The sequence below is a fragment of the Oncorhynchus keta genome, chromosome 9 (assembly GCF_023373465.1).
Source record: "Oncorhynchus keta strain PuntledgeMale-10-30-2019 chromosome 9, Oket_V2, whole genome shotgun sequence".
Classification (NCBI taxonomy): domain Eukaryota; kingdom Metazoa; phylum Chordata; class Actinopteri; order Salmoniformes; family Salmonidae; genus Oncorhynchus; species Oncorhynchus keta.
Genome location: NC_068429.1, coordinates 38,770,610 through 38,798,330, shown reverse-complemented (window position 1 = coordinate 38,798,330; position 27,721 = coordinate 38,770,610). Strand labels below are relative to the sequence as shown.

The 27,721-nt window shown below is 45.5% G+C and overlaps 1 protein-coding gene across 1 annotated transcript; it reads right to left on the bottom strand.

The window, feature by feature from the left end:
- Positions 1–449: 449 nt before the first annotated feature.
- Positions 450–27,314, bottom strand: LOC118387733 (malignant fibrous histiocytoma-amplified sequence 1 homolog). The gene is made up of 3 exons (XM_035776402.2): positions 23,981–27,314; positions 1,864–2,206; positions 450–1,662 (listed from the first exon to the last, which is right to left on the bottom strand). The coding sequence occupies exons 1-2, from the start codon at positions 26,934–26,936 to the stop codon at positions 2,076–2,078; spliced, it is 3,087 nt and encodes a 1,028-aa protein (XP_035632295.1). The 5' UTR covers positions 26,937–27,314; the 3' UTR covers positions 450–1,662; positions 1,864–2,075.
- Between the last annotated feature and the right edge of the window lie 407 nt (positions 27,315–27,721).

Sequence of the window (27,721 nt, the reverse complement as noted above, 5' to 3'; positions counted from 1 at the left end):
TAATATCCTTGCGTTCTGGCCTGGACTGGGAGTCCAGGTCAGGAACGTGACCTCAGCTATTTAAACTGGGAGTGTGTAGTTGGCGGAGATGAGAGTGGTCATTCAATATAATATATGCCATTTAGTAGATGCTTTTATTCAAAGCGACGTAGTTGTGCTCATACACTTGAAAATATTGGGTCATCCTGGGAACTGAACCCACTATCACAGCGTTACAACTAAGCGCCCTTGCTCTACTGCTAGAGCAGTTTTACTAAAAGAGAGCATACAGAGACTACACTCCTGACTTTAATCAAACGTGGTATACAGTGCTGGGAGACAGTTGGCTGCCAGTCATAACTCTATGTAAAGTCATTTAAACACAGCGACCAATATCAAAGTATCTTTCCCATAAAGATGTATAATCAGTATTAGTGTGTAGAGAAAGACAAATGAAAAGGACAACGTGGTCATATTTAAACCAGTAGTTGGTTTATTTTGTATTTGGTGCTTTTTACGTTGTGCTGTGAGACAGTTTGACCTGCTACTTATAAAAGTGTGCGTAGCCTACACTCTCACAATGGCTAAGTGAGGCCATGCACAACGTTGCACTGCAAATAATGTTGAAAGAGGGTGGTGACAACTTAAGTCAATATACAAAAATAAAGATATTATATACAAAAGTTATAAACTTTTTTCTTGCATGTTTTAAACATATTGCAGTATCTCCCCCATACCAGTGAAGACCATCTTGAAATAAATTCCGCTATTCCAACACGACCAAAGAAGGTGCTGTGAAGACTTCAGACTCAATACCTACAGACATCTTTTTCTGTGTCCTTTAGAGAACATGATCATCTTTTATTTACATACAATGATCATTTTTGAACAAGTCTAAAGTGAAACCGAGTACTTTTCTTGCTAAAGCTGAAATGGCAAATCACAAATACATCACACCATAGTCAGGATATGCCACAAAGAAACAAGTACAGCTGAAGTGGGATTTCCTTGGCATAAACACAGTCCACCTCACATAATATGTCCTTCCAGCATTTACTTCATATGATACATCTGCTCCTTTGCAAGCCAAAGCAAAGGTTAAGGTCCGTACATGGGTAACGTGTGTTGTGTTCTTTAAGAGTAGGTGGTGTTCATGTGTTTGGCTATACAAGGCTGTATTTGGTTTACAGACATAGAAACAGACAGGCAGATAGACCCCACAACTGTCAGTCATAGATTGATATAGTAAGTAGGAGGTTCAGTCAGTTCTCTTTTCTATGTTCTTCAAATCACAGCCTTTACACGTGGACACGTGGAAAATGAGCATTAAAAATGAGCATTACTGGAAATTAGAATGGGGTAGCAGTCCAGCCAAGAGATTTCCAACATTTCATGACGCCACTAAGTTGTAAAGAGAGAAATCCGTCCAAGTCTTTGCCCACTCATCTCTCGATTGTTTAATTGATAGTTGATATGGTGGATTTCCTGTGTTTCGTCTTGGTTAGGTTATAGGCAGAGGTTTGTCATAGATCTGGAGGGCAGCGTGGAGTAAGAGAGTTTGAAAAGACACTGCTTGCTGATGGGGTCTTAAAAAACGACCACGGTGAAGGTTTGCTTTCAGCCAAAGTCCTATAATATGGCCTTTGTCATCATAGCGAGGCAGTGTAAGAACAGTTGGATAACCTGCAAATAGAAAAAATACAAAGAATATAACATACTCTTACTTTTATACTTTGTCATTTGTAGTACAGCTTCGCTATCATCAATTTTATCAGGTATATTCAATTACAGGTTCGATGTCGATCCATTTACACAGTATATAGAAGCTTCTAAGCATCGAACCCTCTAGATACCAACCTATGACCCTTTCTGGAAGATACTTACAGTTATCAGCTCTACTGCATCCAGCTGACGGTGCATATCTCTGTGACCTTGCATGGCTGTGTGTCCAGTCTGGCTGCTGCCTGGGTGGGTTGAGGGGATTCAGAGGGAGAGCTGGGTTGTGGGGTTCAGACTCAGGTGTGCAGCAGGTGTTGGCTAGAGAGTCGGGCGTGAGGGTACAGTCAGACAGGACAGTAGAGGCCAGGCCGCGTGGCTCATTTGAGACAGGGGCTGACCACAGTGGGCGTAGGTGGGTAAACCAGCGCCACGTCAACCCGCTCCAAACCATTCTTTGGGCAGATTATCTCAGTCAGCCCCTCAGGGCGCGGCTGGCTTAGAAGCTCACCTAAGAAAGAGCAAGACAGGGGGAGAGTTAGTTTAAAAATAATACTCAAATTATCCAACCGACAGAGATTATTTATCCAATGATATCAGGATATAGTGGATTTTCTACAGGATCCAAAATCAATGTTTTGCCAAGATTTGAGCTGTAACAAAATAGTTCCCTATTTGTCCACTAGATGGCAATTTCACTGCATTACCACCGATTGCCAGAGCCTGCTACAGAGAAAAATAACTGCATGTTCATTTCCCTTGAGACCTCTGTGGAGTGGAGGGCTCCAACAGGCTTTGTTTAATAGCTGCAGATCCCCTCATATTCAAAGGGTGTGTCCTCGTCAGCAAAATCACAAGGTACTGGCAGTTTGCTGGGGAATGTGTGTTAGTGAGAGAAAGAGCTTGTGCGTGGATGCCTGCGTGCGTTTGAATATGCACGTGCATGTGAACGTGCATGGGTGTTTATCACCACATGTTCTGTAACCAAGGCCATTTCCTGACTATCAGCACAGAACAGGCTGTACGTCACATGTTATGGCCTTCTAATTATGGGGGAAACAAAAAACGCCCCATTTGCCTCACTAACAGGCCATTTGCAGGCCTTTTAACCACTGTGTTGTGTGATCGCGAATGTCCAGAAAAACATGCCTGAACTTCATTCTCTATCCAGGATAGTCGATTTACTCGTCATCTTCTAGAAAACTAAACCTTAATTATTACCCTTAAAGCCTTAGTTGGTTTGAGTGGAGGGATCTATGCAGAACATTTTTGAAAGACCTCTTCTTTCCATTTTCAGACACAATAGCAGGAAACAGAGCTGGTGCAGCACGAACAGAATCAGAAAGGCAGCTAAAAAGGTAAAAACAAACATCCCAAGTCTCCTTCATTCTCTGCTGCATCCTTAATGGTTCTAAAAGAAGTCCTGTGTGGCACAGCCAGGGTTCCTCCAAACACTGCCAGCCAGTTCGCAACTGACAGGGCACGTTGGGATGCTGTGCGTAGGTCTGTTTGTGATGATGGCGGGGTATCGGTCCGATTGAGGCAGGCAGAGACAATGAGTTGTTACATCATCCGTCACGAAATAAGATTACGGTCATCCTGCCTGGCTGGCTGCCTCTGACAGTAATGCAGTGCAGCACGAGACTACACCCATCAGACAGTGAGTGGGTTTAGTACATGCTCTGTCTGTACACAGACAGCCTGACCACGCACTGCTACTATAGCCAACTGGATAATGTACTCACATAGTGCTTGGAAGTCCATGAGACAAGCAGTGGTTAAATCCCATCAGTAATACTATGTCACTACATTCTCTATCATTAATGGTTTTATTATAAAATCTCTGTTGTGTGATATAAAGGCAACCCCAATCAATATGTTAGGGTGGGGGGAGATGTTGCATGCTACTTTGACAGAATCATTTATTCTCACTGACGTGTACCACGCTCAGAGCTCACGTGATTTGAATGGTTTAGCTGTAGAATGGATTAGGCCCAATGATCCTTTTCCTTGGTTAAATAATGATGCACCCCTCTTGTTTGTCTTTGTTAGACTGACTGCCTAGATAGCTCACTAATGTTGTACTGCCCCATCACCGGCAGGGTCTGATCTGGGCTTATCTGCTACAGAAAAAGATTGACCTGGTTTTACTATCTGCACCTCATATCATCATGACCCGCTGGATCAACACTGTTCAGCTCCAGTATGGTCTCCGAGGCTGTGTCTGTGTGACCATGACTGTCACCATGCTGTAAAACTAAAACCTCCATAGCAACCCTATCCAAAAGGCAATGTTTATTTGTTTTGTTACCAAGGATATGGCAAAAAATATATAGTTTGTTACCATGGTTGATATTTGCTCTGGTCTTTGGTATGTCTGATCATTTCAAGCACTGTTCATTTCTCAGCGTGTATTTAGTTCACACAGAGTTTCTTCCCTACACTCAACACAATGTATAGGATTCATCTCAATGCCTGTTCTTCCCTCTGGGTGTGTAAGGCAGTAGCCTATCTAATAGCCTGTCCTTAGCAGCACTTAACCCATTGATTTTATCTTCCCACCAGGACAAAGCAGGGGGTCCAACTAGCATGCTGGAGTCGTTTAGCACCGGAAACAGACAGACTGGAATAAAAAGGTTAAAGTCATGGTATTTTTTGTCCTGGTTAAAAAGGTGTGATTTTTACAGTATTGTGCTTGTAGTGCTGCAGTTCACTGCAATACAGTCGGAGTGTATAACATCACAGTGTTGCTATATACAGGACGTCCTGACGTGATGTATTAGTGGTTCATTCCTGAGAATGTTGCCGGCACCAGATCTCTCTGTGTGGAAACAGTGGGGAGTCTGTTACAGGAAGCATACGTGCTGAATCACACAGCCAGTTAGTCATCTCTGCCGCTCCCCTCATCTGGGTCAGAGAGTCAGACAGAGGACAGTAAAAGAAACGCTCACTCCAGTCTCACCTCCTTCACTGGGTGAAGGCTAGTTATACAGTGTGCAGATGGACAGAGGACTCTGTTGGCCCTGACATCAAGGACAAGGAATGTGCTATTCACCTCCACTCCCCCTCCTCACAATTGCATCAGCAAGCAGGTAGGATAATGAGCATGTACATTCCTGTGCTGCTGCCCTGCTCTGCTAGGCTTGATCTTCTGCCAGGCTGTCCATTTCTGCTCTTTTTCTCTCCACTGAACTCTACCACCATAAAAGGAAGACTGCTATTTCTCCAGGCTTGCTAGAAGAAAAGAAAAAAAATATATTTATATATTTTCCTGTTTCCAAGAATGTCCCAGTAGGATGCTGGATGTGTTTGGAAAAACACAGGAGGAGTCTAGCTGAGAATGTCCACGTCTGGTCTTTTCACAATGGACTCAGTCCTTCGCTTCCACTTCCCCTTTTTTTCCCAGCTTTGGGCATCATTGGAAAGAGAGGGAGAGGGGCGAAGAGGGGTTGGCAGGGTCGTAGAAGGGGGTTCATTTCAAAGAAGGCTATTGACAATGATCGATAACAACACACACTCAGAGGGGTGGAGGAGGGGCATATGACCACATGAAAAGGCCTGGTTTCGGAGGGTGTCGGACTCAATTACTTTCTCGTTCATACATCTTTCTCTGTACACAATGTTTCTGTAGGAAAATCAAATGGGCCACTTGTAGTCAGCCCCCATCCCCCGCAAAGGGAATGACCCTCAGCATCCAATCAAGACTGATTTCACAGGCCTTGTCCCTCCTCCATTCTGTCACCACATCAACATTTCCCCAAGTTTCAATCATCGTCTTCTTACACACTAATTTCCTATTACTCATCAGGTGACATCATTCATTATACAACAAAAAGGAGGAGTTCCTCCCTCTTTCCACATCTGCCACGCTCCACACTGGTAGGTGAGAACTCACACTGGGGTTTGAGGAGATCGATAAAAAGCCAGAGTTTTTCACAGCTGTTCTAACAGAAACAAAGGCAACGCCCCCGAGAAGAGGCGACTTTCCCTGGCGGACTGAGTAACAGCCAATGCCGTGACAAAGCTTGCAGTGTGCCCAGGTCAGGCCTAAAGCAAACAGGGCGGGCAGCTAGCTGCCTTCTGCCCAGTATCCACACTCACCCTCAGGGGGTCGGTAGAAACTGGAAGCACCCAGTTCAGGGGGAAAGGAGAATAGAGGTGAAGCCTGAAAACCCGATGCATACGGGTTCTGATGACCCGGCTCGGGCATTTCTTTTACGCCTGCTACATTAGGTTACTCCATATTAATGAAGGGTAAAGAGGAGAACTCCTCTTCCCTCATTGGCCTATTCAGAGCTAACACAACCGCCATGGAATGAATACCAAACAGAAGAACACACACAGGACAAACACTGCATGCATGTCATAGCTATATTCATAATCACCTTTAGGGGTAAACAGGGCAGAGGGGGGATTGGACAAAGCACAAAAGATCATATTTGTTTTCAATACTAGAAATCAGCTGAGTTAACAGAAAAGGGGTTTTAGAAACCAATTCCACAGTTTAATCCCCAACCCCAAGGATGATGGTCCTCGTGATAGCATCTACACAGTCCCAGCCCCACCAGTCTACTGCAGCATTACATTATTATGCTCTTGGAGCATATCCACACAAAGGGTAACAGAACAACACTACCAACCTCCTATCAGCCCACAGCCTGCCAATGCCCGCCCCTTTCACAAAACAACATGCCCCACAGGTCTAGCCTTCTAGATGTATAACTAATGTCTGTGTGTGTGTGTGTGTGTGTGTGTTGTGCACACAAAGATACCGCTGAGACTCAAGTGGATTGAAACAGTGAGGAAGCACCAGCCTCTCTGAGGCAGGGGGACAAAGGAGGGCAGTGGCTGTTTTCAAGCTTACACCCCTGCAGCTTTAGTCCTGTTGGGGTGGGGGTGGGGGGGCTGTGTGGACACAATGGCACTACAACTGGGAGGGGCTGTGTGTGAGAGTTCCTGGAACCCTCGCCGCTGTATCCACACTCACCATCATTAGCATGCACACACACCAGAGGAGGATTTCCAACAGCTCCCGTGCTCTAATTAGTCACACGGGACTGACTGCAGTTCTGTTGACACAGCCAGAATAATCGGACAGGGAATCGACCTACACACTGAATTTGCCACGTCACGTGTAACTTAAAAAACATATGGTTTATCTGAGAAAGGCGCTGGAGGAGATGGCTGCCATTTTACGCTCCCCTAACCAATTGTGAATGTTTTTTCACGTTATTTGTAACTTATTTTGTACATAATGTTTCTGCCACCGTCTCTAGATATCAGGACTGCGATTACTCATCCCATACTGGAAGATATATATTTTTTTTCCTTCAACGAGTCTGACACGAAGGATTTACTCCAGACACCTGAAAAGGCCCTAATCCCCGTCATTCACAGGAGAAAGACACGGAGATATCAGGGTCTGGGTTCCGTAAGGATCCGATGGTGAGAGGGTAATCTGCCGTTACCATCAATCCTATTAGTCAACATGAATAACATACTGCTGAATACGACATGAATAACATATAGCTGTTGGGTTGTACACTGTTTCGGCAGTGTTTTTTGGGAAAAAGTTCAGCATTGTAATGACTTTATTTTCGGGGGGTTTTCTTAGCCAAACGTGATGAACAAAACGGAGCGATTTCTCCTACACAAATAATATTTTTGGAAAAACTGAACATTTGCTATCTAACTGAGAGTCTCCTCATTGAAAACATACGAAGTTCTTCAATGGTAAATGATTTTATTTGAATGCTTTTCTTGTTTTTGTGAAAATGTTGCCTGCTGAATGCTAGGCTTAATGCTATGCTCGCTATCAATACTCTTACACAAATGCTTGTGTAGCTATGGTTGAAAAGCATATTTTGAAAATCTGAGATGACAGTGTTGTTAACAAAAGGCTAAGCTTGTGAGCCAATATATTTATTTCATTTCATTTGCGATTTTCATGAATAGTTAACGTTGCGTTATGGTAATGAGCTTGAGGCTATAATTATGCTCCCGGATACGGGATTGCTCGTCGCAAGAGGTTAATGCAGGGAAACTTAAATCCGTTTCGCCTAATTTCTACCAGCATGTTACATGTGCAACCAGTCGGGAAAAACACCTTTACTCCACACAGAGACATGTACAAAGCTCTCCCTCGCCCTCCATTTGTAAAATCTGACCATAATTCTACCCTCCCAATTCCTGCTTACAAGCAAAAACTAAAGCAGGAAGCACCAGTGACTAGATCAATAAAAAAAGGATCAGATGAAGCAGATGCTAAGCTACAGGACTGTTTTGTTAGCACAGACTGGAATATGTTACGGGATTCTCCGGATGGCAATGAGGAGTACACTATACCAGTCATTGGCTTCAACAATAAGGGCATCGATGACGTCGTTCCCACAGTGACTGTACCTACATACTTCAATCAGAAGCCACGGATTACAGGCAACATCCACACTGAACTAAAAGGTAGAACTGCCGTTTTAAAGGAGCGGGACTAACCCGGAAACTTAAGAAATCCCGCTATGCCCTCCGAAAAACCATCCAACAGGAAAAGCGTCAATACAGGACTAAGATTGAATTGTACTACACTGGCTCCGATGCTTGTCGGATGTGGAAGGGCTTGCAAACTATTACAGACTACAAAGGGAAGCACAGCCGCGAGCTGCCCAGTGACACAAGCCTACCAGAGGAGCTAAATTACTTCTACGCTCGCTTCAAGGCAAGTAACACAAACATGCATGAAAGCGTCAGCTGTTCCAGACAACTGTGTAATCACGCTCTCTGTAGCCGGTGTGAATAAGACCTTTAAAACAGGTCAACATTCACAAGGCCGCAGTGCCAGATGGATTACCAGAATGAGTACTCCGATCATGCGCTCACCTACTACTGGCAAATATCTTCACTGACATTTTCAACCTCTCCCTGTCCGAGTCCGTAATACCAACATGTTTCAAGCAGACCACCATAGTCCCTGTGCCCAAGAACACTAAGGTAACCTGCCTAAATGACTACCGACCCATAGCAATCACATCTGTAGCCATGAAGTGCTTTGAAAGGCTGTTCATGGCTCATATCAACACCATTATCACAGAAACCCTAGATCCACTCCAATTTGCATACCGCTCCAACAGATCCACAGTTGACGCAATATCGATTGCACTCCACACTGCCCTTTCCCACCTGGATAAAAGGAACACCTATGTGAGAATGCTATTAGTTGCTTAGCGTTCAACACCATAGTGCCCTCAAAGCTCATCACTAAGCTAAGGACCCTGGGACTAAACACCTCCCCCTGCAACTGGATCCTAGACTTCCTGACGGGCCGCCCCCAGGTGGTAAGGGTAGGTAACACAACCGCCACGCTGATCCTCAACATGGGGGCCCCTCAGGGGTCTGTGCTCAGTCCCCTCCTGTACTCCTTGTTCACTCATGACTTCATGGCCAGGCAGGACTCCAACGCCATCATTAAGTTTGCAGGTGACAACAGTGGTACCGCAGTCTAGGTCCAAAAGGCTACTTGACAACTTCTACCCCAAAGCCATGACTCCTGAACATCTAATCAAATGTCTACACATACTATTTGCATTGCCCCCTCCTTTTACACTGCTGCTACTCTGTTATTATCTATGCATAGTCACTTTAATAACTCTACCTACATGTACTGTACATATTACCTTAACCTCTACTAACCAGGGTAATTGATTTTATATGATTTTACAGAAATGAGTCAGACCTCCCAACACAATAACTGATGTGTTGTAAACCTACTGTATTTGAACTACGACCCACAAACACAAAGCTGAGATAATGGCAGAGCTACTCCTGTAATGTTTGTGTTGTAATAATATCCTATTATAACTATCCAGTCCTGACATACCATTACGTTTTCACCAGCGCATCAAAGCATAAACATGCTTCTGTCAAACTTTTTACAGTCAAATTTGGGTCAAGTATTTCCAGCTCTCCAGGTATGTACCTTAAGTGTTCATGGGACAAAAACAACTGTACCGTATGTGTGACTGGAATATAGTTGCTCAAACAATTTTCTATTTTCTGTCTAAATTCAGCTCACAGTTAGCCAACACTGATCATGAGGAGAGACATCTTTTCAGAGGCAATCTCCACCAGGCCCAAATAATTGTGGTATTTTCAGTGTGATTTATCATGACAGAAGACGAGCCTCTCAACAACCTCAAATTAGTTCAGAAGATTTTCTTTCTTCAGCTGGAGTGTCCTCTGTCCTACAGTTCAACTGGCACACAGAGTTAATTGCAGAAAATTATGTCATGGCGTTAGAAGCTTCTGATAGGCTAATTGACATAATTTGAATCAATTGGTGGTATACCTGTGGATGTATTTCAAGGCCTACCTTCAAACTCAGTGCCTCTTTGCTTGACATCGGGGGGAAATCAAAAGAAATCAGCCAAGAAGTTGTAGACCTCCACAAGTCTGGTTCATCCTTGGGAGCAATTTCCAAACGCCTGAAGGTACTATGTTCATTTGTACAAACTGTAGTACGCAAATATAAACACCATGGGACCACACACCCGTCATACCGCTCAGGAAGGAGACACGTTCTGTCTCCTAGAGATGAACGCACTTTGGTGCGAAAAGTGCAAATCAATCCCAGAACAACAGCAAAGGACCCTGTGAAGATGCTGGAGCAAACAGGTACAAAAGTATCAATATCCACAGTAAAATGAGTCCTATATCGACATGCCCTGAAAGGCCGCTCAGCAAGGAAGAAGCCACTGCTCTAAAACCTCCATAAAAAAAGCCAGACTGCGGTTTGCAACTGCACATGGGGACAAAGATCGTACTTTTTGGAGAAATGTCCTTTGGTCTGATGAAACAAAAATAGTACTGTTTGGCCATAATGACCATCGTTAGGTTTGGAGGAAAAATGGAGAGGCTTGCAAGCCGAAGAACACCATCCCAACCTTGATGCACGGGGGATGGCAGCATCACGTTTTGGGGGTGCTTTGCTGCAGGAGGGACTGGTGCACTTCACAAAATAGATAGAATCATGGGGTAGGAAAATATTGTGGACATATTGCAGCAACATCTCAAGACATCAGTCAGGAAGTTCAAGTTTGGTCACAAATGGCTCTTCCATTGACCCCAAGCATACTTCCAAAGTTGTGGCAAAATGGCTTAAGGACATCAAAGTCAAGGTATTGGAGTGGCCATCAAAAAGCCCTGACCTCAATCCCATAGAAAATGTGTGGCCAGAACAGAAAAAGTGTGTGCGAGCAAGGAGGCCTACAAACCTGATTCAGTTACACCAGCTTTGTCAGGAGGAATGGGCCACAATTCACCCAACTTATTGTGGGAAGCTTGTGGAAGGCTACCTGAAACGTTTGACCCAAGTGAAACAATTTAAAGGCAATGCTACCAAATACTAATTGAGTGTATGTAAACGTCTGACCCACTGGGAATGTGATGAAAGATAAAAGATGAAATAAATAACTCTACTATCATTCTGACATTTCACATTCTTAAAGTAAAGTGGTGATCCTAACTAACCTAAGACAGGGACTTTTACTAGGATTAAATGCCAGGAATGTATGTAAACTTCCGACTTCAACTATATGTCCCTCATCAGCAGCCTACCATTTGACCCCTCACAGAGAACAGTGACGGAAATCTACACTAGCACAGGGAAAGAGAGCTCAGGTTGCCTGTACATAGTCCAATCAGTTCAGGTTCCTCCTGAGTAAAGACAGTGTGGCTCGTACAGTCAGGAACTCATGATGTTTGGATGCCAGAGTACTGGCATACTCTGACCTTTTGGGTTTCTAGTAAACAGATCAGACATCTTGGACAGTAGACACAGCGCTCCGGTTGCCACCTGTGCAGCGTCAGACCAAGCGGTAGTGCCCAGGGCAGGCAGAGAGAGAGCAGTGAGTCAGTGGTAGACATAGGGCAGAGGCAGCTGCTCCGAGTTCAGATCCAGAGGCCAACAGCTCAGTCAGAGGATTAGCACCACAGTGTGTTAAAACAACAGTCAGGCCAAGCACGTCACATGAAGCAGCTGGTCATGATCAACAAACATGGCCAGAGACAACATGGCCAGAGACAACTCACTCTGTCTCACTGACACAGACCGACATATAGCAGTGCTAAATATACCCAAACACACACACAAAATTCAGTTTTCCATGACACCCAAACACACACAAGAGTCTAGCAGCTGTCTGGTGGTCAGATGCGTTTGAGTTAGGGCTGGGTGCGAATGAGATTTCCACATAGGCAGCTGTCTGCTCTGCCCAGTCTGTGCTGTGCAGGTGAGAAGGCCCAGGATGAGGCCCAAACAGAACGCCATTTAAAATGTCCCAATGAAAACCAGTCTTTCCACTTTAACACACATTTTGATCACCAGGGTCAGTCATTACCTTACACGTACTGCATAACAAGGGTTTTAAATCACTTAACGTTCTGTTGTTACTGGCCTATGTCTGTGACGTCTGGTGTGGAGCATAAACTTTGGTCTTGGTAGCCTCGGCCAAGACCTAACTCAGTCTCCACAACAACAAAAAAGCCTGCAATTTGATTGGCTTTGAGTGTTGAAGTGGCTTTCCTTGGCCAGCAAATGTAAGTGTTCCAGTTTAAGTTGCTGCATCAATTTGGACCACCACCTCGATGAGATCATCATTTGTCTGATGAGGTAACTGACTGTTTATGAACATTGCACATTGCCAGAAAGTGGGGGGAGGATAATTACACATCAGAGTTTGCTGCTTGGCATTCTAGTCTAGTTTTTACAAACTCCATAAATCCAAAAGGAGGGAAATATTGATTAAATCATAAAATAGTTGCTCCTATCAGTTATTTAAAACACCGCAGTCCGCTATAGAACAAGATGTGGGGTAAATCAAACACTAGACACAAATGTAGAAACACTTTGCTGACTAGTCTGATAAGAGTCAGGGTTACACAGACAGTCATGTCTCCAATCTATCTCCCTCTATCTTAGAGGCAGCTTAACAAAGAGACAGGAAGATATCGTGACCAGTCTCTCAAACATGTTAAATTAGACTAATCCTCTTTGAACAGCGAGTGGCTCCTGCCTCCTGACACGGACAGGCCCACAGCCTGAGGAATGTGTGCCCTACTTCTCTGCCAGAGGAGATGGCACAAAAATAACCCATTCTGGCCATTCCACAGTGGGTTGCCTTGGAGACTGAGTTGGGCCTGCCTGGCAAACAGCAAGTAAGCCAGACGAGAATCTGGCAGTGTCAAAGGCAGCCTTCTGGGGTCCTTTAGGATGAAGAGGTGAAGACGGGAGAACCAGCCAGCAGCACTTGTGTGTTTAAGATGGCTGTGGTTAAAGTGGAGCTTAATCCTGGCAGGCAGAGAAGAGATTTTAATCACGGCGGCATTATCCTGCACATGAACACATCTGCACTAAAGAGAGAGGAGGCAGTAACAAAAGAGCCTGTCTGCACTATCATAGCCAGGGTAGCAGCATAGTGCAGACAGGCTCCCATCATAGCCAGGGTAGAAGCATAGTGCAGACAGGCTCCCATCATAGCCAGGGTAGCAGCATAGTGCAGACAGGCTCCCACCATCCAGGGTAGCCAGGGCTAGAAGCATAGTGCAGACAGGCTCCCATCATAGCCAGGGTAGCAGCATAGTGCAGACAGGCTCCCATCATAGCCAGGGTAGAAGCATAGTGCAGACAGGCTCCCATCATAGCCAGGGTAGCAGCATAGTGCAGACAGGCTCCCATCATAGCCAGGGTAGAAGCATAGTGCAGACAGGCTCCCATCATAGCCAGGGTAGAAGCATAGTGCAGACAGGCTCCCATCATAGCCAGGGTAGCAGCATAGTGCAGACAGGCTCCCATCATGGCCAGGGTAGAAGCATAGTGCAGACAGGCTCCCATCATAGCCAGGGTAGCAGCATAGTGCAGACAGGCTCCCATCATAGCCAGGGTAGAAGCATAGTGCAGACAGGCTCCCATCATGGCCAGGGTAGAAGCATAGTGCAGACAGGCTCCCATCATAGCCAGGGTAGAAGCATAGTGCAGACAGGCTCCCATCATGGCCAGGGTAGAAGCATAGTGCAGACAGGCTCCCATCATGGCCAGGGTAGAAGCATAGTGCAGACAGGCTCCCATCATAGCCAGGGTAGCAGCATAGTGCAGACAGGCTCTTATAACCAGGGCAGGATATGGAATAACTACTAGCAGACCAGTATATTCTCCCCTGTATATTGTGCGCACAGAGACAGCTGCTGCTCATCTGTTCGGACAGTGGTGTGTGCATGCCCGAGCGAACGTGTGTGTGTGCGTGCTGCAGGGACAGATGTTAACATCTGGTGCATAATGAGATGATCACCCTGATGCAGCACAGCAGTCAAAAATAGCCCCGGCCCCACTGCCCTCCTCTTCCTTTGACAGTGAAGCTGTCCAATCACATTATCAGCCCACTCACACTGATGGGCCTGGCTGGTGGGGATTTAGGGCTAAGGCCCTAAATCACAATCATGTTCATTTTGAATGAGACAATCCTTGGGCTTAGCTAAAGGAACGCTAATATAGAGTAATGCATATTAAACGGATATCCGTCTTAAAACAGCGTGTGCTGTATATCGGGTTGTTGTAGCAAGGTCATATACGCAAACAAGAAAATGACTAAATATGGGTTTAATGGTAACACCTGGCGACTGTATAGCGCAGGAAAATACACCATGTGATGTGACAGGCAAATATGCCTCAGTCTGCCCCAGGGAAATGGGAGAGAGCAGGAGAGACAGACAAAAAATAATAATCCCTACAGCAAAATTCTTGCAATTATTGTCCACTCGAGCAAAATAACATTTTTTCCCTGCGTGTAAATGTCTTTCATAAAATCTGTCACATTCAAATGTAGCCCTTATCAAAACACTGAAAATGGACACATCCAGTATCCTCTTAAAAATCAGCTTGAGCATGGATACATTAAATTACACGGTAATATCACAACATGAGAGAACTAGATACAGTTGAAGTTGGAAGTTTACATAGGTTGGGGTTAGGTCCACAAATTTCTTGTTAACTAACTATAGTTTTGGTGGGTCGGTTAAGACATCTACTTTGTGCATGACACAGGTAATCTTTCCAACAATTGTTTACAGACAGATTATTTCACTTATAATTCACTGCATCACAATTCCAGTGGGTCAGAAGTTTACATACACCAAGTTGACTGTGCCTTTTCACAGCTTGGAAAATTGCAGAAAATGATGTCATGGCTTTAGAAGCATCTGATAGGCTAATTGACATCATTTGAGTCAATTGGGAGGTGTACCTGTGGATGTACCTTCAAACTCAGTCCCTCTTTGCTTGACATCATGGGAAAATCAAAAGAAAATCAGCCAAGACAAAAAAAATCAGCCAAGAATTTTTTTTGTAGACCTCCACAAGTCTGGTTCATCCTTGGGAGCAATTTCCAAATGCCTGAAGGTACCACGTTCATCTGTACAAACAATAGTACGCAAGTATAAACACCATGGGACCACACAGCCATCATACCGCTCAGTAAGAACACACGTTGTGTCTTCCAAAGTTGTGGCAAAATGGCTTAAGGACAACAAAGTCAAGGTATTGGAGTGGCCATCACAAAGCCCTGACCTCAAACCCATAGATAATTTGTGGGCAGAACTGAAAAAGCGTGTGCGAGCAAGGAGGCTTACAAACCTGACTCTGTTACACCAGCTCTGTCAGGAGGAATGGGCCAAAAATCACCCAACTTATTGTGGGAAGCTTGTGGAAGGCTACCCGAAACGTTTGACACAAGTCAAACAATTTAAAGGCAATGCTACCAAATACTAATTGAGTGTATAAACTTCTGACCTACTGGGAATCCGATGAAAGAAATAGAAGCTGAAATAAATCACTCTCTACTATTATTCTGACATTTCACATTCTTAAAATAAAGTGGGGCATCCTAACTGAACTATGACAGGGAATTTTTACCAGGATTAAGTGTCAGGAATTGTGAAAAAATGAGTTTAAATGTATTTGGCTATGGTGTATGTAAACGTCTGACTTCAACTATATATGTCCACCAATGGTGAAAATAAACTCAGAGTAGAACCAACAAGAGGGGCTCCTAAAATAGCTGCCCATTCCTTGGGGCAGGATGCTGCTGAACATTGTATTATTTAGCAGCTAACAGTAATAGCTAGGTTATCATGGTCATTAAAACAGACAGCCTGATCATCACATTCTCCCCCCCCCCCATCATTCCTCAGGCGGAGCTGAGTAATTGGCAGCTGGCAAGGCAATCTGCCAGGAACTGAACTGATCTGAGGACAGGTTCATTCTCCGTGTTAGCATGGTTCAATTACCAGCCAGGGGGCCCCTATTGGTTTTGTTAGCCTGACTTCGATATCATATTTAAAACTGCAAACATTTCTATCCACCCTACGGCAAAATGTGTAGAACTGCAGGAAAATGAGCTGTAAACCAAACATTTATCTACATCCCATGGCAAAATATGTGGAATAGCAAAAAAACTCTAAAACAAACCCCAAAATATCTGTGCTGTCAAGAGGGGGGTCACTAAAATGTTTTGCTTGCAGTGGGGGGTTCTGAATAGGCTAACCCGTGAGCAACTGCAGCCCCTCATCATCAGTTCAGATGTTTTTATGGCTCCAACCCCCATCAAAGTGGTCTATCCCTGGCCTAGAGGAGCATTGTGCTCATGCTTCATCCAGGACGTGACATGTCCGATGGTGACCAAAACAGCCCATTTCCACCATTGCTATGAGCTCTAGACCTTGGACCACGTCAAAGGAGTGTGCGATGACCGGAAGAAAAGCCTGAAAGCCTGAATGTGAAGAACTATAAATGAGAGTGCCCTAATTTTACTTCCAGACACCATTTCCCTTTCAAGGCAGACAATGGCCTGCCAAATGGAGAAAATACACTTTTTAAAAACTCTGCTGCCTTCTAGGAAACTACAAGTTTGAGCCTTGCTGGCTTTGGTCAACACATTCAGGATTTTGACTGATGCTAGCAGGCAAAAGGGGAAAGCTATAGCTGAAAAGGGTTTGATATACATCATCACCACAAAACGAGGGCTGGCAACCAGGCTTGCAAAACCCATACATTATGAATGCAGCAACAAAACCTGAACAGCCGGTTGTTGGGGACTCGGTGGAGGCTAGGTGACCATTGACTCTGTGTTCCCACAGGATAGAAGCGATGAACCCATCCAAACCCGACAGCCACTGTCTGTCACATGTCTAAGAGATAATACAGTGGACAGGCTTACTGCACACAACTCCAGTTGGGCAGCCAACTGGTGACATAACAGGATTTGACGTCCTCTCTTAGAGATTACTAGGCTGCGTTGAGGACAGATTTCATACAGCACAATACACTTTTTTAAAACAAGCTGGTGATATGGAAAACAACATTTAGAGCAGACCAAACCATTCAAAACACACAGCAACTCTGAAAAACGAATTTAGCTCACTGGTGTCTTATCCACCTAAGTGTAGTTAGTGTGTGGTAGAGAGTGCACAGGTAGGTGTAGACAGGAGTAATTCCTCAGACTACAGCGAGAATTAGAATTCACAGGTAGAAAATAAAACCATGTCAGCAGGAGCTGTACAGGAAGACAATCATAGGTAGGCCTATTTAAATTTATGGTCAGGTCATCAGAGGGTCACATCTAATGTGAGATATCCAGAAGACCATTTCCCATGTGATGTCCACAGAGTTAAAAACAAAAACACCCTTAAGGCTAACCTTCTTTCAGGTCAACAGCTCATTCACGTCCCCAACACAGACACACACAAACATACACAACCGAGAAGAACACTTTAGGCTAACTGTACTGAACAGACAAACAATTCAGAAGGCCACAGCAGCACATCAGTCAGAGGGGCAATATGAGCTCTATCACTTTCACTTCCAGCCTCGTCCCTGAGCCGGGAAGCGCAAGACATCTGAACCTCTCCATTATAACAGAACCAGCAGGTTTCCTGCCAAAATCACTAATTTGATAACTCTCTCTCTGCATCAACAGTTGTGACTGGCCCACATCCACTAGATACAGCCACTCAGCAACAAGTCAGGCCCTTCAGCAGCTTACTAAGTTGGTATTAACCAATACACTGCATTTGTAGTTTAGTCTGTGTCTCTCAGATCTCCAGTCTCTGAACAGTACCTGAAAACAGCTCTACTTTGGCTGTTAGATTCGATCTCATTCCTCCAGAGTACCTTGTGCTTGGCTGTTACGGAGTTAACAATCATCACCAGCCTCTGAGTTTCCTCTTGACCCTGTCGTCAGTCCTTGGCCAAAGTGTCTAAGCTGCGTCATTTCCCAGCACTTCCACCAGTGGCATGTTTTAATGGGCAAAACACACACAGTCATAAACGGACAGAGAAGTTACACCCGAAGAGTTGCAAGAAACATCTTAATGACAGCTCCATATTGTTCAAGATTTCAAAAAGGTGGTTTGCTACATTTTTAAACAACGAAACTTAGCCGATACCAGCACATAGACATCTTCTCTGTGATTCCTGTGACAGGTATCAATGTAGTGGCTCGTCTTACTTTCTCGTAAAGTTAGCCTTGGAGGCCTTTGGCTATATTTGGAGCACCCACCAGTTCTGTCTATTGGGGTAAAGCGCAATAATTTAAGTTGGCCTAAGAATTTTCCAGATCTAAATAACATGTAAGGAGTCCAATTAAATTGACCTCCATGTGGTGAGAAAACAATACTTGATTGTACGACTGATCTATGCTCCTCCTTGATACAGTATATCCATGGCGTACAGGGACGAAGAGGATAGACTGCCTGGGCGACTATAATAACTAGCAAGCAGGGAGCCCTATGGGCACTTACGGCTCACCACTACTCATCCAATTCCTCGGCAAGCAGCTAGCAGCTCGTCCACAGTGAAAAGTCAGTTTTCTTAATCACTAAAAAGTCAGAATGAAATTAAAATAATGTGGGAACATGTCCCAACAAATGTTCCAGTGAACTGAAATGTCTTCATACTGTCATTTCTGGGCAGGCAGCCTAAAGTTGTGAGCTTTCAGTCATCTCATGTCTTTCATCTTTAGAATACAAAAGAACGATGCAATTATACAGCACAAACTGGGTAAAGTTCAATGTAGCTACTCTAAAGGTATGGGTGGATGAGGCTGTGAGGAGCTTGAGGGTAAGTGAAATGATGAATGCGTTTGTTCGTGTGTCTGTGTGACTGTGTTTCTGTGATAATCGAACCAACTCAGCTTTGCCTTCTTGGCCAGTCCCCTGCATGACCATTATCACTAGCAGCCTGATCCGAGCAGATCCCCTAACTGGATTAGAGGGGTTTGCAGAGTCAAATTGGGCTTGAGGATCCACACAGAGAGGGAAAGTGCTGGAGGGCTCGCCTTCGACACTAAGAATCAAAGCCGGCTTTGGACACCACTCCCTAGATCTCTGTCCTTCAACAACAGATACTTTGTTTATTACAGCTCAGCCTTCCAACACCACAGTACCCTCCAAGCTCATCATTAAGTTCAGGCCCTGGGTTTAAACTGTGCCCTGTGAAACTGGGTCCTGGACTTTCTAACGGGCCTCCCCCAGGTGAAGGTAGGAAACAACACCTCCACTACGCTGATCCACAACAGTGAGACCCCACAAGTGTGCGTGCTCTGCCCCCTCCTGTACTCCGTTAACCCATGACTGTGTGGCCATGCACGCCTCAAACTCAAACATCAAGTTTGCAGACGACACAACAGTAGTAGATGTGATTACCAAAATATGACGAGACAGCCTACATGGAGGAGGTGAGGGCCCTGGTGGAGTGGTGCCAGGAAAATAACCTCTCCCTCAACGTCAACAAAAGAGCTGATCCTTGACTTCAGGAAACAGCAGAGGGAGCACGCCCCCATCCACTTGGACGGGACCACGGTGGAGAAGGTGAAAAGCTTCAAGTTCCTCATATACACATCACTGACAATCTGAAAATGGTCCACCCACACATACAGTGTGGTGAAGGCGCAATAGCGCCTCTTCAACATTAGGAGGCTGAAGAAATTCAGCTTGGACCCTCAAACTTTTACAGATGCACAAATCGAGAGCATCCTGTCGGGTTGTGTCATTGCCTGGTATGGCAACTGCACGGCCCACAAGTGCAGAGCTCTCCAGAGGGTGGTGCGGTCTGCCCAACGCATAACCAGGGGCACACTGTCTGCCCTCCAAGACACATACAGCACCTGATGTCACAGGAAGGCCAAAAGGATCATCAAGGACATCAATTACCCAAGCCACGGCCTGTTCAACCCGCTAGCATCCAGAAGGCAAGGTCAGTACAGGTGCATCAAAGCTGGGACAGAGAGACAGAAGCTGTTTTTCAATCTCAAGGTCATCGGACTGTTAAATAGCCATCACTAACCAGCCTCCACCCAGTATCCTGCCCTGAACTTAATCACTGTCACTAGCCGGCTACCACCCGGTTACTCAACCCTGCACCTTAGAGGCCGATGCCCTACGTACATAGACATGGAATCACTGGTCACATTAATGTTTACATACTGTTTTACTCATTTCATATGTATATACTGTATTCTAGGCAATGCCACTCCGACACTACGCGTCCTAATATTTATATATTTCTTCATTCCATTGTTTTACTTGAGATGTATGTATTGTTGGGAATTGTTATATACTACTGCACTGTTGGAGTTAGGAAGACAAGCATTTCACTACATCCGCAATAACATCCGCTAAATATTTGGATGTGACCAATCAAATTTGATTTGAAAAGAGCAGATGTACACAAAATACTCTCCTCTTCTTTTGAACTTGTATGTTGGGCACGAATGATCTGTGAGATAAGGCATCTTGGTAAGCACCTGAAATATATCTATTGTACTTAGCAGCTTGGAATGTAAATTGCACCAAGCATGTTTAAAAGTTCACAGGTTGACAAACAGATATATAGGCCAGTAGGTTTATTTGTTGTGCTGTTCCTGTACTACAATTCACAGGGTAGGCTTAAGCACTGGGCAGGGGTGAAGGTTGCTACACGAGGTACAGCAAAGTACAGGCGAAGGGCAGACCCTGGGCGCCCAGCCAGAGATCATGCTCTGGTTTCTCACACATCTTCCACTCAGGGTCGACTGACGGCAGCTTGGATGTCTGCACAAACACACTTTGAGACGATTTTCAGGAACGTGTACTGTACCCCCGCAAAAAAACTCAAAGAGGTCAATAAGAGTTCCACCAAAATGAGGGCTATTTGAACAGTATTTTAAAACACCATTTGTGTGGTCAGGAGTGAGTGGGCACATCAATTTTAAGGATAACCTGTGAAGGATCACATTCTTTCTGCTTACGACAAGTGTCATTATCTGTCAGATCAGCAGAAGGCAACAAACTAATCTGGATGTGTGTGGAAGAGGAAATAATTACCTGCACATTACTAATTACTCACTCACCACCCTCTGTCACTTTACACATACATTCAACACATACATTCAACACACACACACACACACACACACACACACACACACACACACACACACACACACACACAACAAGGTTTGTGGGGTTGCATCGTGTAAGGGGGAAATTGGTCTGCATTGCTGAGATTTTGTCCAGCCATATATAAAGGCAGATCAGGTCATGAATAAAAAGGGGAGTGCATATGCCTTTGTTTGATTCAGAGATGTCAGGCCGAAACAGATGCAAGGAAACGATTATTGCGATGGAGGTCGTCTCTCTAGATTCCACAGAAGAAAGATTATATTCGAGAGTCCTCCATGTTTAGTCTGCCCGGAAAGAGAGGAGCCCCAACACTGAGTCAACAAGCTGCAGCAGACAAAAACATGGCCATATTAGGACATATGAAAAGCTGTGCAGCTAAATGGAGGAGGAACACAGGTTGTGGAAAAGGTAGAACATTTTCATTTCCACAGAGACAAAGCAGGGGTAAAAGAACATTCTATAGGAGTTGAATCACCAATGTTTTTACAGGAGAGCAAACCTATAGCGACCATTGAGTTGCTCCAGTGAACACAACAAGAGGGCACATTCCCATGGAAACAGGCAGGTGCAGCTGAACAAAAGTCACCTGCAAAGTCACTACTTCAGCTATTGGCCAGTCTAAATTAAGAAGTGCACAGCTGGGGTTGGTCAGAAGAAGGCTACAGTGCACAGGGCTAAAGTTCCATTAATGGAATTACAAATCCCTAACCTACAACACATTACAACCCCCCACCCACCCACACATACAAAACCATCTCCTCCCTTCCCTCCCACCCAATTCACTTTGTCAAAGTATCCCAAGCATGATATCACATCCAGCCTTGCTTCAATAAATACCCAAGCAGAAAGACTAGCTTTGTGGTAGAGTAACTCTCTCACTCCTATCTAGCAGAAATTAGAACGACACTTGCAATGAAATGTGACACATTTACATAAGCACGTAGCAGTCACCATCTAGTTACTAGTCAGTTAAATAAACTGTTGGTGTCTACAGGACAACATTAATCCCTATATGTTGTGCCTTCTGAAATGTGGGAAACTACAGCAGTGCGTATGTTCCTCCTAGGTCTCTACTACAGTATATGACATCTAGTCTATCTGCCAGAGAAATGCCTTACTTCGATCTACCGGACAGTTTATGTGCCTAGCTAAGCTCCAGTGTATTAGTAAAGCAGGCGCTGGTCTGTGTCCCGGCTCCCGTGTCAGTCAGTCAGACGGTTGCTCCGGAAGCCTAGCCATGCCAGTGAAACAGCTCTGAAAAAGCACGGTCTCACGTCTAATGATTCAAACCAGCAACGCCGCAGACGTGAACTAATCCACAAAAGACCGCCAAAGCCCTCCATGGGCCAGAGAGAGGGAGAGGTGGATGAGGGGATTGAAGCGTGAAAACAAGAGTGTGAGGAGCTGACACAGAGAGAAGAAAAGAGGGAGAAATAAAATTAGGGTAGGAGGGCCAGGGATTGGGGTAGCTACCCATCCAGCCAAGACCCAGCTGTCTGCTCAATTCAGGACCACACCTAATTTACGATATCAACAATCCTGATTGGCGCATAGCTCCAGCACTACAGACTGCTTCAGCAGAAGATACAAACAAGATCTGCAGTATAAAAAGGCCCATTTAAAAGCACTATTTAAGAAAAGGGAAAGATATCAGTCTGGCAGATTTTCTGTCATTCATAGGATCAGGAAAATGAGTAGGCGCTCTACTCTCATACAAAAGAGTGCACTCGAAGGAGGTAATACAATGACATCACAGCAAAATCAATCTCATACTAACAGCAGTAACGAGACAATGTACTGTAGGCCTACACTTCTTCCCAATGAATGCATGAATAGGGAGACCTTTACTGATTTCGCCATTTGAGCTTACACTGGTCTACTGATGTCTGGATGGCATTGTGCATCACAACAAAAGAGCTGAGATTGGGCTTGCTCATGCTGTATGATCCATCTACTATAGTCACATTCCAAGAAAATAAAGGCACATTGTGTTGCCATGGCAACCCCCAGTCTACATCAGAACTTGTCCATGAACTCAGCCAGAGGCCGAGAACAGACAGCTCCGAGGCCAATTTGTGTATCAGAGGTGGGGCTTGGGCCCCACAGAGCTGTTCCTCCCTCCCTCTTTTAGCTGAGCTAATGTCACCTACAGCGGCACTGTAGCCTTTGTGTAGCCTCCATCCCCCACTGACTGACTGACCTTAAACCTAATGAGTCATACTCACACAAACACAGCAATAAACCCCTATTTCGATTGACTATAGCACAAGAGCAGTGAATGAGTGTACAGAACGGCTTTCACTTTCTCACTCAAACCTCCAAAGATTGCTTGACGCATTCATAATAGGTCAGACCATATTACTGTTGGGTAATTCCACGGCGTGACGCTGACTCAAATCTGTTGTTATTAGCAGTTCATTATTCTCTTTCATCCATTCAAATGAATCCCAGGAGAGGAGTGTCATAAAAAACACCTGTATCAGATGTCCCCTCCATGAGATATTTCCATAATGCCATGATGATCCTAAACCACTGGTAATTTTACACTTCCAGTTGCTCTCACCACATATAACCCTCAATATTGTCATTAAAATAATGAAAATTAGGGTGGGGCAATGTAAACTACAAAATCCTTTATACATCTTTGCTAAATTAGAAGTGTAACAATGAAAATGTGCCTACTTCTGGGAGGCTTGACAAGGGACTCGATAGAGAAAGAGAGGGATGTGATAGAGAAAGAGAGGGATGTGATAGAGAAAGAGACAGAGAATCAAAGAGTCAGAGAGAGAGGGGAAATCATATTTACCTGGGAAGGTGTGTGGGTTGGGTGACCCTCTTTTGAGGCACTTTGAACACAGAACATGAACAGTGTAGTAGAGCCCGGGCCACTCCTGCAGAAGGACATTCAGCTCCTCAACCAGTGGTGTTATCGCTTGCCAAGCAGTCCAGATATTTGGCAGGGAGGCATGGCTGGCTATGGACAGTGTCTCGGACTGCAGTCTGCCCTGAGCCGGACGGTAGCTGACTACCACAGGCACTTTACCACGATAGGCAAATATCTGGTGCCGCCCATCTGATCTCTGAACCACATGGCTGTTAATCTGCACACTGTAGCGTGCAAACAGTCCAGGTGGGAAGAGAAAGGGGAAGCTGTATTCAATCTTCAGCTGCTCCACAGAGAAGAACGGACTAGCAACCACTGAGCTTCCGTTCACCCAGGCCTCGGCATGGGGCTCCTCATTGCTGACATAGCTTGGGAACTTGTACCAGACGGTGGCCCCGTTCAAAGGCTTGCTGCGGGGCTTGTTGATGCAGTAGCAGACCCCCATCTTCTCCAGCAGCTCCATGATGAGGTGGAGGTCCTGCTGGGTTTGAATGAGAGGTCTCAGGAGCAGCCGGATGACGTTGGAAGGCAGGAGGCCGTGGCTGAGGAAGCCCTCCACATGGTGCTGTAGATGGGTAGCCCGGAGGTCCTCTTCCTTCTCCCCCTCCATAACCACACTGGCCCTCCTTTTGTCCCCCCTCTCCCCATCTGACAGTAGCCTCTCCAGCAGAGTGGACTCATCACTCTGGAAGAAGACATTGAGGATGGCGATGAAGCGTGGCAGGTTGTGGAAGACATACTCTTTTAGTGTCAGACTGTCCTCGAAATAGAGTAGCTTCCCGCTCTCGTGCAGGTAGGACAGGGCACTCTGCAGGCGGTCCTCTGTGAGTCCTGCCTGGAGGCCCAAGCGGGCCGAGTCCCACCACGAGAGCCACAGGTCCTGGGGCTTAAAGTGCAATTCCTCCAGCATCTGCCAGGACTTGGGCAGCACGCGGTGGAGGTTGGGGAAGATGTCCCTGTGGTCAGCCACTGACATGAGCTTCTCCCTCAACCTCTGGATGTTCATCTGGCTCTCCGTGCAGCTGACACACAGGACAGGGGACAGGAGCTGCAGCCTGTGGTTCAGCATGTACTGCAGCTGGGCTTTCTTCCGCCTCAGGTTCTTGTCTGTGACGCCATAGAAGAGGATGTGAGGGCTGGAGGTGCGGATGTTGTAGCCCTGTTCCAGGGCCTGGTCCACCTGTTGGGCGAGGGTCCGCAGGCAATGGCTGTCCCATTTCTCCTGCAGGGCAATCTGTCTGTGAATATCCAGGCTCTTCTCCTCCACCTCCATGTCTCCGCACAGGTCTGTATGTGTGCCCACCATGCAGACCACAGCGTGGGGCACTTTGGCACTGAGGAGGTGGAGGAAGTACCCCACGTGGGCGTAAAAGCTCTTGGGTGAGTACGTTTTCAGATTCACAACAAGGATGTACAGAGCACCGGGTGAGAGAAAAAATGGTTTGACGAGGTCATAATTTGGCTTCCCTGACAGGTCATACACTAAAAATGTAAGACTGCGATCGGCGTCCGCTACCCAGTTAGTCACATCAATCCCTTTGTTCCCCTGAGCAGAGTTGGCATCCTGCTGCTCACTCACCACACTCTGTCTGAGCCGTGTTTTCCCAGCATTTTTCATTCCCATCAGGACCAGTTTTAATCTGGGCTTCACAGCGAGCTGGGAATGTGTGAGTTCTTTTTGATAGGCAGCGATGTAGGGGATTCCCTTCATACAGACCTCATAGGGAGGCTGGATGAGGGGGTTATCCTTCACCTTCCATATATTTACCTTGGAGAGTTTTCCAAAGTTATCTGGAAGTATGGCTATTTGATTACCCTGTAAAACAAGCTCTTCCAATCTCTCTAGCTCCACAATGGAGTCAGGCAGATAAGTAATCTTATTATTGTCCAACCAGAGGTTTGCCAGCCTATGCAACTGGCCTATCTCTTCTGGGACAAAAGACAGTTGATTTCTGCTCAGGTAAAGCTCGTCTAGTCCTGTGATGTTCAGGATAACCTGGGGAAACTCCTCAAACTCATTAGATGAAAGATTGACCATTTTAAGTCTCTGAAGGTCGCCAAAGGAACGAGGCAGAGCTGAGAGGTTGTTACTGTCCAGCATCAGGCTCTCCAGGTTGTGCAGCTGACAGAAGGTGTCAGGTAATGAGGAGATGTGAATGCTGCTGAGCCACAGGATCTTGATGAACTGCAGCTTCATGATGTCCCCTGGTAGACACGCAAACGTATTCCCAGAGCAGTCGAGCTCCTCCAGGTCACCGAAGTCAAGAATCTCGGGGGGACACTGGTCCAGGTTGTTGTGGTCGGCATCCAGAGTACGGAGCCTCTTGAGCTGTGAGAAGGACCTGGGGAAATCACGTATGTCATTGAAGCTTATGTCCAGCTCCTCCAAGCACTGCAGTGCCCCAATCTGTGACGGCAGGTACTGGATCTTGTTGTGACTGATGCAGAGCTTTTTCAGTCCCTTCAGCAGGCCTATATCCTCAGAGAAGTGGCTCAAGCAGTTGTGGCTCATGTCCAGCTCCACAAGTTGACCTAGTTCAAACACCACAAAAGGAACTGTGACAAATTTGTTCCTGCGGAGGATAAGGATACGCAGGTTTGTGAGGGTAGCCCCCAATCCTTCTGGTAGCTCGTGCAGCGAGTTATTGCCCAGATTGAGCACCTCTATCTCGTTTATATTTTCAGGTAGAATTATCCTCTCCCTGTCTTTGGAGCAGATAGTGAGCTGACGCAGGTTGCTTCGCAGCTTCCTAGAGCGGACAGCAGCATCTCTCCACAGCGTAGCCGTTTTGAGATTGTTCTCCTTGTCCTCCATGGCTTTGCAGACCGACCCCTCCTTGTTATCCTGGTCGCATGGTGGTCTAGGTGCTTGGTTCATCGTTTATTGTTCTTATCATCAACAATACAAACAACGGGGAAAACGACAGTAACTCCATTTCGAGTAGGAGCAAGAAACCATGCTTTTCAATCCTATCAAGACGATTGGACCTGGGCAGCAGCGCTTCACGCATCTTCTTTTATCTACCGCCACGAACCACACAATGAAAAGGGAAACCTACCGCAATTTCATGTCTATTTTAAAACCCATGCGTTTCGGCTGGCCCCTCCAGCGCATTATCTGGTATCGTAGCATCCAATCGCGTCCCTTATTCAAACAAACAATGCATGAAATCAAACAACGGGAACGGTCACTCCTTATGTCTCGCTAGTTGCTACTCTCTCTGTCCGTGTTCTCTCGTGAACTGCAGTCCTTCCTGCTCAGGGACGTGTGGAAAGAACAACAACGCCTAGGACACACTGCGTCAGCCTTTGAGCACACCTTCTTGGTTAAGTTATTGATTCTATTGACCATGATGAGGGAAAGCTATTATTATTGCTTGGCAAGAAAAATAAAGGACTATGTATGTTTAATCCAGAGAAGACAGCTGTTTACCATTTTATTTAGATATATTTCCCCCACCAACTGATGAGTTGTAAAAGTTGAATTAATGATTATATATTGAGCTCATTTTCCCCATAATTATTCTGGTCGTAGATGGGATATAACATGCTTATAAGAAATACAGACCAAATTGTACCGAATTAAGTTTCTGGAATGTTATTTTGATCAAACATCATATTTAATGTCCCCTTTCCCAATGTATTTTTTAGTAGCAGACATTG